At 36.9% G+C, this 11,487-nt stretch overlaps 2 protein-coding genes across 2 annotated transcripts; one reads left to right on the forward strand and one right to left on the reverse strand.

The window, feature by feature from the left end:
• Nucleotides 1-1,087: 1,087 nt before the first annotated feature.
• Nucleotides 1,088-6,431, forward strand: LOC127254112 (uncharacterized). The gene is made up of 7 exons (XM_051279013.1): nt 1,088-2,198; nt 4,079-4,318; nt 4,544-4,633; nt 4,803-4,952; nt 5,114-5,238; nt 5,476-5,605; nt 5,966-6,431. Exons 1-7 carry the CDS (start codon nt 1,638-1,640, stop codon nt 6,089-6,091), a joined length of 1,422 nt encoding a protein of 473 aa, XP_051134970.1. The 5' UTR covers nt 1,088-1,637; the 3' UTR covers nt 6,092-6,431.
• Nucleotides 6,432-6,981: 550 nt separating this feature from the next.
• LOC127254113 (50S ribosomal protein L13, chloroplastic-like) lies at nt 6,982-11,253 on the reverse strand. The gene is made up of 4 exons (XM_051279014.1): nt 10,867-11,253; nt 9,036-9,221; nt 7,709-7,879; nt 6,982-7,233 (listed from the first exon to the last, which is right to left on the reverse strand). The coding sequence occupies exons 1-4, from the start codon at nt 11,092-11,094 to the stop codon at nt 7,117-7,119; spliced, it is 702 nt and encodes a 233-aa protein (XP_051134971.1). The 5' UTR covers nt 11,095-11,253; the 3' UTR covers nt 6,982-7,116.
• Nucleotides 11,254-11,487: the final 234 nt, after the last annotated feature.

An 11,487-nucleotide genomic window follows, 5' to 3' on the forward strand; every position in this document is an offset into this window, starting at 1 on the left:
TCTATAATATTTTTTATTTTTTTTGTTGCGATATTGATCTATAGATACTTTTTTTTAATGTCGGGAAAGATAATTGTTTTTCAATGACGTGACCGACTTCTTCAAAGTTGAAACTTTTTTATAAGAGCATCCTGTTATTGTATGTATTGACATCTCTTCGGCTGCTTTAGCCAATGCAACAAGCTTGTGATTTATATTTGAAGCGTTGATAGTCATTATTTGTGCGAAATATAATAAGACCGAATGACTTGAAATAGACTGGGGAGTAAGCAATTCAAAAGTACATTTGAAACTTTTATATTTTTTATAGAATGGATTTTATTCCGTAATTTTTGCATAAGTATTTTTGTAAAATGACAACACTTTTTTACCCATATTTTTTTTTATTGTTATTCTAATGTTTACAGAAATGTTTAAGGTTTTTGATGCGACAAATACAATACTTCTTTCTTTTAGTTGGGGCTTGAGCAAAGATTTTTTACCCAACTTTGAAAATTGTAAAAATTTATTATTTGTTGATAGTTTAATAAAATAGAGTATTTAAAGATAGAAAAGTATCATTGGATGTGCAATTTTTTATTTTTATTTTTTTATGAATGTGAATTTAATCATTGAATTTGAATTTAAAAGACAAATTAGATGTAATTGATAGAAAATTATGTGTTTATAAAATTAACACTGAATTTTTTTTATTTAGTTTTTATCTATAATAATACCCGTCCATATCACAGGGTCGCGTTTAATTTAATTAATAGATATTTATCTAGCTAAACATTACTAAAATAATGATTCATAAATAGTATCTAGCTAAACATTACTAAATAATATCGCGCGCAGCTTTTATTAATTAATTTATAAATAATTATGAACCAGATAATATATTAAGCCCGGCGGGTCCCCACCCATTCGATTCGATTGTAATTTATATGCGAGCAAGAAAGAGATAGAGAGATAGAGTCGTGGTTTTCTTCTAGAGATAACTAAAAAAGAAACACAACGTTTTGCGTTATATTTTTCGAGTGGACAAAATGCGCTTTCTCATCTTCAATTCATTGCCATATTCATTCAATCAACATGGGATTTTTTATTAACCAGCGACGTGGCGTCAGCACCCACCCTCCTGGCCCCAATCCCAATTCCCAAACCCCACTCCACCCCACCACACCCCTTTCATTTCAGGCAACGCTAGCAGGCAAGGCAAGGCAGGGCAGGGCAGGGCAGGGCATAGGGCATTGATCGGTCGGGCTCGTATTCTAGTACTTCTTATCTTCTCAGGCGCCTCCAGCTCGCCCCCTCGCCAACGGAATCTGTTAGTTGATTGAGTTGAAGAGTGTCTTCATGTTCAACGTATTTTGTGTCACGTAAAGTAGGCGGATCGGAGTTCTGTGTTGAGCTTAGTGCCGGTGTTGATTTGGGTGTAGAGAGTGTGGAGTTGGTAATCGGTCTTCCTTGATTACCCCTAATTGCCGGGACAGCCGGTGTTTATTCTGGCTGAAGAATGAGCAGGTTCTAGGGTTCTTCGAGTCGGCGTTGACCGTTGGGTCAGGTTTTCCTTCCTTCCGGTGACTATTGTCGTTTGAATTTACCTGAGGTTGCTGGGGAGAATTAGCGAATTTTAGGGTTTTGATTCGATAGGGATGATGTCCGTCGAGCGATCGTTTGAAGCGTGGGAGGAGGTGCAGCGGCACGGGCTGGATTTAGCCGATAAGCTCGCGCAGGGTTTCACAGGTTTGATTCAATCTCACATTACTCCGCCATCGTTCCCATGGCCATCCCCTCCCACCCCGAAGCTCTTTGAGGTTGAGTTCCCGGCACAGAATTTCATCAAGAGCGACTTCGTACTCTCTGTGGATCATTCCGCAATCAATGGCGTGACCGCTATATTGGATATCGGGAATAGAATTGGGCAGGCGGGGGCTGATTTCGGTGCGTGTTTGAATGGTATGGTTCAGCAATTTTTTAGAAGGCTGCCCGGGCCTTTCCGTCATGATGAGAATGTGGGGACAACTCAGGGTGTTGTGGGTCAGGGTTCGATACCAAGTTTAGGTGTCGTGCTGCAGGAGGATTTGGGATCATTGGCGGAGCAGTTCAAGGATTATGGGTTCTCTAAGAGTAGTACTCTGGTTGGAGAGAATTTAACTGAGGATGAGACTTTTGATGGCGGTGCAAAAGCATTGAAGCATTTGGGTGGTTCGGAGGTAAAATTATTAATTTTAAGAGTCTAGATTTGCACTGGCAAATGATTGTTTTAGAGCAAGATTTCAAGAGTACAGGCTCTGTTTGTATGGATGCAAATAGTGCTGATATTGTGGGGATGAATCCAAATGGAAGATTGAAAAATTTTAATGTGCATGTGTGTGCAATTCATATTAGCTTTTCCTATGTGAAGAATTTATAAAATTTGATTATGTGACCTACGGATGGGCACTATTAGTTTTAAGCTGTTGAAGACCCGGGTTTAAATTTAAACAGGAGATTCTTATTGACTTTGATTTAATTATGTTCGTGTAATAGAAATATTGTGTTAGAAATTATTCTTGGAACTTTCGAGTTTTGATTAAATTTGGGGGTGAAAACTAACAAGTGTGCATGGCTACAAATTTAAGTGATGTTGCCTAGATGTTTAAATTAATGCTTTTTATATAGATGTTAGATTATATGGTTTGGTGCTCTTTAAGTACTCCCTCCGTCCCTAATATGGTCACATTTACTGAGAATTTAGAAGGAGTATGATTCTTAAATAATTAAGAATATATTAGTAAAATTAATTACAATATAATACAAATAATTATATATTAAGATAACTAATTAGTCTAATAAAAATTAAAAAAATTATAAATTTTCATAAAAGTAAAGTGACATAATATGCTAGACTGATGGAGTAAGATTTTGCTGTAGTAATAATCACATTTGGTTGGTTAAGGATTTGTTGGGAAAGTGGTTTAGAATAATCACACTTGTAAATAGTACACCGGTGCATTTGTTGGATGCCGTCAGCATTCTGTGGTAGTGGTGCTTCTGCTGCAGGAGTAGGCTGCAGGTCACTCAAGCTGCAAGGAACAAAAACATCTGCCATCTATCCTACGTTAGACAGGCCGTACGGCCGCCTGGATCAGTGTTGATGTCTTGCTTCCATTCTAATTTTCTAGACATTTAATGGTGAAGAAAAAGGTCAATTTCATATAATCGGATAGCATCTAGGTCAGTAACTTTGAAAAGAAAAAAAAAATATATTAAATTAAATTCATTCAATATTTGAAAGATTTATAGATAAGGTTTATATAATAGATGTAAATGATTTAATTATACTAAATCCTAATTGAGGAATTCACAAACCTTGATTCTAAATTAGATTTTTTTACATATCCTAGAGTAAAACAGTTATAAATATAAGGGGGTGTTTAAAGTTGGAGTTATGTGATTTCTCTGTACCTTTTGCGTCTAGCTGTTATATTTGTAACCATCATTTTTAAAGGTTATCCTGCTATATTCTATCCTTCTCTGGTGTTTTAGTGTTCTGTTGCTATTCAAGATTAACGACAATGAGAATAGTGCATATTATCTGTGGAGATCTGATTATTAAAATGCCAATAGGTTTTATGTACATTTGGTGATTATTATGTTTGGTGCTCCATTTGGGCTTATCTTTATCAGTTCTTTTCTTGCCCTTATTTATGCTTGAAATGATTTTGGGACTTAAGTTTTCTATTTAGTGACGGATAATTTACCAGCTTCAGTGAGTTGCATCATCAATGATTTGAACTTGAAATTGAAAATTTTCATAATGTAATTTATGCCCTCCAGTTAAATCACTGGGTTAATTATTTTACTTTTGCCATATTCTCCATTTATAAGTAGAAAGATTGCAACCAGAAAGTAGTAACGCATTTGATTATGTGATATCTTTGATCTCTAGGATGCATTACTACTTATATAATTTCTAGATCAGTTGACTAACAAGGTATACAGTGGTGCCTAAAATTCTTTCATCCTTAAAGAGTGTGTAAACGGATCTTTATGCGTCTCCCTTGTCCCACATCTATTAATTGTTTATTTGCCAAATTTTCTCCGAATATAGGGTATGATCAATCTAACATCAAGCTATGACAGTAGAACAAGAAGTGTGGGAAGTTCTCTGGTTGCCAGGGGAGATTTATGGAGAGTAGAGGCATCACAAGGGAGCTCTACATCAGGGAATGAGTCCTCTCCTCTTTTCCTTGTCCAGCTTGGGCCTGTACTTTTTGTTCGGGATTCCACACTTCTCTTGCCTGTGCATTTGTCAAAGCAGCACCTGCTGTGGTATGGATATGATAGGAAGGTATGACAAATTTATTATAATTTATGAAATATTAATTTTAGAATAACCTTCTCATATCTGCAGTCTTTCTATATTTAATGCTATGGATATTGTTAAATTTTGGGGTTTCAATAATGTATTAAGCAAGAAATAAGTCCGAATCATTTTTCCTTGTCTATCCTATCTATGCTCTTCGCATTTTATTCAGATACAAAATTGATTAGTTGCCCCATATGTGTTCTGCAGAATGGTATGCATTCTCTTTGCCCGGCTGTGTGGTCAAAGCATAGAAGTTGGCTGTTAATGTCAATGATCTGCCTCAACCCTTTGGCCTGTGTAAGCTTAAATCTGCCATCTAATTTTATAACAGCAGTGTGCGTGATTTTAGAAACACTTTTCGAGCTGCAACAATGTGATGATTTTGCGAAGGTTGCTGGAGTATCAACTCCTCCTAGAGCTCAGTTTTGTTGACTTAATTGGCTTACAAATTTTCTATTGTGTGCAGTCTTTCATGGATGTGCAATTTCCAAATGGTCAGGTAACCTATGTATCAGGTGAGGGTTTATCCACTAGTGCATTTCTGCCCTTCCGTGGGGGTTTACTACAAGCACAAGGTCAATATCCAGGAGAAATGAAGTTCAGTTTCTCTTGCAAGGTGGCTCGATGATTTTCCATGAAAATGCATTTATCATTGAACCTTTTCTGCTTTGCTTGGTTTCATTTAGACTACAGCCTTACAACCCCAACCCCCCCCCCCCCCCCCCCCCCCACCCTCACACACACTTGATCACTGATTTTTCCCTTGAATTTGTGAAGTACAAGTGGGGTACACGCATAACACCAACATTCCAGTGGCCGGATAAATCATTTGCGCTGGGCTTGGAGCAGGCATTAGCATGGAAGAGATCTGGTCTCATGGTGAGGCCAACAATCCAGTTCAGGTAATATAGTAATTGCATTTATTGAACTATATTTATTGGGATGGTGTACCCTTTATAGTGTACTGTTTTCTTGTGGTTAGTCTTTTCTGAATGTTTGCTCAGTAGAAGTATCACTTCTTTTGTTTCTTTTCTAGATTCTTCGGTTTTCTAATGTTATATTTGCCTTCAGTCTGTGGCCTGGAAGTCTTCCTGATGTATGGTACTATGGTTCACTTATACATGTTTTGATTTCCTTAGTCTATGTCCGACATTTGGGGGAAGCTGCCCTGGTTTGCGAATGGAACTTACTCATTCTCTGAAGGACGAATTGAGTCTTATCTGTGGCTGTGCCTTTGTTACCCATCCGTCAGCATATGCATCTGTTTCTGTAAGTTATTCATTCTTGAATGCCAGTCGGCTGCGTCTTCATTTTAGTCATAGACATTTAACTTGTTGCTTCATGCCAAGTTGTTTATCAGAAGCATGTCTCACTAATATTGTTGACTTTAGGTTTGAAATTGAAAATTGTTTGATGAATTAGAATTTGCTTTTAACTTAATTCTTGGTTTTTAAAATTTTGTAATATTACAATAAAAATTGAAAAAACATGGAAGCTTGATTTGTGTTGGAAATTCTGAATGGAGTGTGTTATATATATATGTGTGTGTGTGTGTATTGGAAGCTCTAATATCTTGCTATTGTTCTATTCAGTTACTTAACTATCTGGAATGCAATAATGTGTTTGTAGGTGGGAAGGTCCAAGTGGAATGGAAATGTGGGGAAAGCTGGAGTAGTTGTAAAAGTGGAAACTCCCCTGGACAACTACGGCAGGCCTTCCTTCTCAGTCCAGTTGAACAGTGGTTTTACATTCTAAAACCGTAGCTGTTCTGTTTTGTGGAGTGGATATGGCCTCGGCTGTGGAGCTGTAAATACCCCTCTCTGTCACTTCTTTTAATGTCCTTGTGTAGTAGTAGTAGTAGTTGTAAGTATTGTGAACGGGACAAATCTCATGTAAGAGCTTGTTAGTCCTTTGTGAATCTCACGCTATACACTGTTGTTGTATGGACTGGGTTGACGATAAATCTAGTGTCAGCTGTACAGACTGATGAGCCTATATGGTCGGTCGGTAAATCAGTGTGACTTCGACTTCGACTGTAATTGAGATATTACCGCCTCAGTGTTTGCTTATTACTTTGTGGTTTTGTTGCCCTGTCTGTCTGTTTGTCTGGCTGGCTCTGTAGTTATAAGTTCGTTGTGGTTATGGTAACAGTAACGGCATAAATAAGGCTGTAGTAGTAGCACTACTACTAGTGTAGATTTATATGTATGTAGTATCTATGTATAGATATATATACATATATATGCCAGATGTAATATTGCTTTCCTATTTAAACTATTACTATATCCTAATAAATAAATGAATCATATATTTTCAAATACAAACAGATGCATGGGTTGTTTTTCTATATATCTACTAGCCTTTAGTCTGTTGTACTCAGCGTGCGTAGCACTTGAAGAACTGAGAGTTAAATTTGTGTTTCACTTACTATCATGTGCACAGGCTTGTATGTCCCACCATACCCCCAAAGCTTGAAAGTTGCTTGCAGCAGGGCATTTATCCTTCTCACTCACTCTGCAACTCTGCGTTGGAATGGAAGGAGAAATGCCAGCAGCGGATGCAGGAGCCAGGAAGGAAGTTAATACGACTGACTGAAGAGGGATGAGGGGAGAGATTGCAAACCAAAAAAAAGAAAAGCCAACACATGCTAAGATCGCACATCATAAAACTGCCACTGCTATATTCAATTACAAGAAAAGCGCAAATAATTTAAAAAGCCCAAAAGTAGCCTCCTCAACAGTTTGTTTTCTCACGGAGACAACATGCGGGGCAACAATTATTCATGCCTGTTTTTGTATCCTCTTATCCCTCAAGGGCAAGTCAATGGGTTTCTGAGCTTCATGGGGGTGGTTTGGACCCGTGTAAACCTTGAGATGGTTGAACAATGATCTTCCAAGCTGCAACCAACGACACTAATTGACTGATTATCCATGAAACACAACCAAGGATAACAATATATCTTTCTATATATACATACATATATATATATTTACATCGTGACAGTACTGCATAATGCCTTGATCTTATTTTACCCATCTCCATAAAGTTTAGTGTACAAAATATAATAATATATCTACTAGTTTGTAATATTTATAATCAGAATTACAATTTTCAATTCAGATATATATCACGGGTATAATTCCTCCATATAATTCCTCAAAATGGTTCGGAACCATTCAGATCTGAGTTGAACTAGAAAAATTTTCAAGCTTCCTTTTACAAAAAATTCCTGAGTCTAATCTGTCTCACCCTGCTGGTAGAAAGCAAATGATAGAAGAAAATAAAGTAAAAAATATATATAAACCAGCAGTTTGTATTTTCATTAATATCATGATATGGTAAAAATAGAGGTTTGCAGAAGAGGAGACTTACACGTCCTTTAGGAAGCATCCCTCGGACAGCATGCTCAATTATTCGTTCAGGAATTCTTTTCTGAAGCTGGTCGAAAGTTTCCACTTTCATTCCACCTGGTTGTCCAGAATGCCTTCTGTAGAGTTTCTGCGTCCTTTTCTTTCCAGATACAGCAACCTTCTCAGCATTGACCTATATAAGAAAGCAATTTTAAAACTTTAAAAAATCACTTTTGCTTTCCTATGAGGTACTGAATAGAATCAAAGAATAGCTTTCCCTCTGTCCCCCCTAAACGTACCATTTTCGTGAGTCCGTTCAAATTTCTTTACACTTATAAGGAAAAATATCAAAATCATCTTATACAATTCAAGTAACCAATAAGATATTATTATTTCTTAATCTCTATGATAAAAAAAACAAATGGGTACTTTAAGTCGGGATGGAAGAAGTTATCTTTAGCAAACACAGGACACTACGATGACACCAGTGGATAAATCAACAAAGTCAGTGTTTACTTTATCTTGCATATACATATATATATAATAATTAAAAGAGAGAGAATTAAAAGAAAAAAAAAGCACCACCTGTCTAATAATAAGAAGAATTAGAGAGAGAGAGAGAGAGACAACAACAAAAGAGATCAGATGAAAACTGGTCATAATACCTCAAGTATCAAGTCATAATCTTATCACATGTCACTCAAATTTAAACAGCAAGAACATTCATAATGCCATCTCAATGCACAACTATAATTATTGATATAGGAGTAATCAGAGAACATGTTAGAAGAGACACATACGAACATCTGTCGCAGTCTTACATAATAGATTCATCAAAATGCAGAAAACAGCTACTTGTAGAGAGAGTTGAATCCCGAAGTTGTTCCTGAATCAATTGTTTCTCGAAACCCAGACATATTTTCATGTTACACCAAAATTTAGAAAGTATATTAGTTTACGAAGATTTGTTTCCTGATCCAACCAGTAACATAGACAAAGTTATTAACTCATTTTGACTTAATGAGAGCAACAATCCAAATCATAAGACAATGCTTTGGTACTTTGAGCTTAATGCCCATTGAAATATGATCTTTTATGCGTGCACATTATATCCTAGACGTATAATAGTAATGAGAAAATGAGATTCAAACTGTTCAAATGAGATAACACTTTATATTCTACAAAAGACCTCTCCTAAAGCCAGTAATTTGAAGCGAGTACTTTGAATGTATTTTTAAACAGGAAAATAGCCAGTCTTAACCCTAGGAATTCACGAAAGAAAAGAAGCTGACCTACAAACAAAATAATATGAAGTAAGCAAAAAATCATTGGTGTCACATTCAGCATACCACTACAACAAATGCTCCCATGTCCACACTAGGAGTGTATGTTGCCAGATTTTTTCCCCTGATGTGAATGGCTATAGTTGAAGCCAATCTTCCTAGAATCTTGTCGGTTGCATCCACGACATACCAAGGCTTATCTGTGTTAACATGGTCTGAGGCTTTGGGATACCATGTTTTATTCAAAACATCCTAAGACACAAAACAACAGCATAAGAAGCATACTATCTCAACTCGCTGAAATGCTAGATATTTGCATACACTAGGAAAGTTTTAGCTGAGTAAACAAAAATATGTTGAAAATTAAAAACACTAACAAAACAGAATATACAAGACACAACCAGCAAGTCTTGAAGCATTTAGCTGACCTTGAATTGATAGAAAGCTATTATTCACTGTCATAACACTAACCTCGTCAACATTTCCTATACTTTCAAATGCATATGTACCAGATAAGATTTGGAGTTTAAGGGGATATGTAGTTCAAAAGACATCATAGTATAACTTAATTCTAAACTTAAAATCTATCATTTGCACAATAAACAACCAATTCTTCAAACTAACATAGTACTAAATTAGAGAAAGTTTCGAAAAATAAGTGCTCAACAGGAAGCAATCAATAGAAAATAGCCCATATTTGAGATAGAAGGTGAATTTAGCAATTAAATGATCTAATAAAGTTAAAGGGTAGACGTTCATGAAGTTTTGTCACGTATTATAAAGTTGTCAACATAAGGTTGTATTGCATCTACTAGACCAATATCCATCTTAGATTAGAAGTAAAAAATCACATTCGAGTACTATGAGTTTCAGAGGATGGATGGTCTACATAGACAAGATAAAAGGATATAAGCCAATAGGCTACAGGAGTTACAAAGATAATTATTTTATCATTAAGGAATTAAACAACACAAATGAAATACATGAATTTCTTCTTTGTCCTATAGGAATATTCTAATTATCCTAAGCTGAAAGGACAGTTCCAAAAAGAATCAACCCATTACTCCTAAATATTAACACTAGCTAGTAGCTACTTATCTTTACAAACCTAGTAACCAAATGCCCTTAAACCCTGTAGTATTATTTCTAATATTCTCATTCTCTTAAAAATAGCCTTATCCTCGGGCGGGCAGTGTCCAACAATGTAGAGAAGTGATGGCAACTGTGACTGGAAAGGGCATCAGAAGGCAGTGTCAGTGACAAAACAAATATAGAACCAGAAGCATCTTTCTGCAATAGCAGCAGTGGGAGGCAGTGGAAGTTCAGCTCCTGCTCAGGGGTGGTTGATCTGTTTCAAGCTCGTGGCAGTGAATCCAGCAAGTTGAACAATTGTCATGAAAATACATATATATATATATCATTACAAAGGAATTAAAGAAAACAAGTTAAATACAGGGATTTCTACCTCCCTGCCCCCAAGTGAAAAGGTTGGTTTTAAAACTCTGAATTATTAAATCCTAAATATTAAAGCCCTAGCCGAGTATTTATAAAAAATCCTAATTAGCTCTAATGTGCTTGCTGGTTGACTCCCGTTGATATATAAATAAGTGATAAATAAGTGATGTATATAGCTAATAGCTTAAGCTTTTAGGCAAGATGGTTATTCATATCATCTAACATAGTGTCCGAGTCATAGAGCTGCAACTGACTTGAGCTGATATCAAGATAGGCACTCATCATCAGCTTGAGACATGGTCAGGTCAACAAAACTAAGCCAATCAATTTGAACTCCAGCTCAATCCATGCGATGCTAAGATGGTGCCAACCAATCCAACTCGAAATACTAGGACTATATTTCAATGGAATTACAGCAATGAAATGGCGACAAATTTCTTACCGGGCCAGTGATGCAATCAAACATCCATTGCTGCTCTGCCGGCACGAGAGCGGCCTTATCCTTGTCCTGGCAGAGAATCCTGGACACGTTGTCGACGCGAGCGTACGGCGGCCTGGATGAAGAGGCGAGGGGCAAGCCGAGGAAGGGAGTTCTGGTGAAGGATGATGATGGTGTCTGAGAAGGTTTGGTGCCCAGAAACAAGGGCGTCGTTGCCAAGTGCACGGCCATCTGCGCCACTGGTGGGATTGCTGCGCTGCGTCGATAGTGCTGGTACTGTGAGAACAAACTCTGCCCTACCCTGCCCTGCCCAGCCGGAAATGAAATGAACCGAGTCGGCGGATAAGGTTAAGATGAGATGTATGGCCCGTTGCCTGCTGCTGCTATGGATGTCCTGGATGGCGGGGCGGGGGTGCAATCGTGACCGTCCAAGCTTTACCTGCTTCATTTTTGTAGAGGCTTTAAAACTTATATTAATTCAAATTTATGTAATTACTTATATGTAATTATTTTCCAAGTATAAGCACCAGGCTGAATTCAAATTCAGCACCAAAACTCATCTTTAGTGACTTAGACAATTAACATGGCTTGAACTGAAGTATATTTGCATGCAAATATTCAGGT

This window comes from Andrographis paniculata, unplaced genomic scaffold (assembly GCF_009805555.1).
Source record: "Andrographis paniculata isolate CXL003 unplaced genomic scaffold, ASM980555v1 Contig52END, whole genome shotgun sequence".
Lineage (NCBI taxonomy): Eukaryota > Viridiplantae > Streptophyta > Magnoliopsida > Lamiales > Acanthaceae > Andrographis > Andrographis paniculata.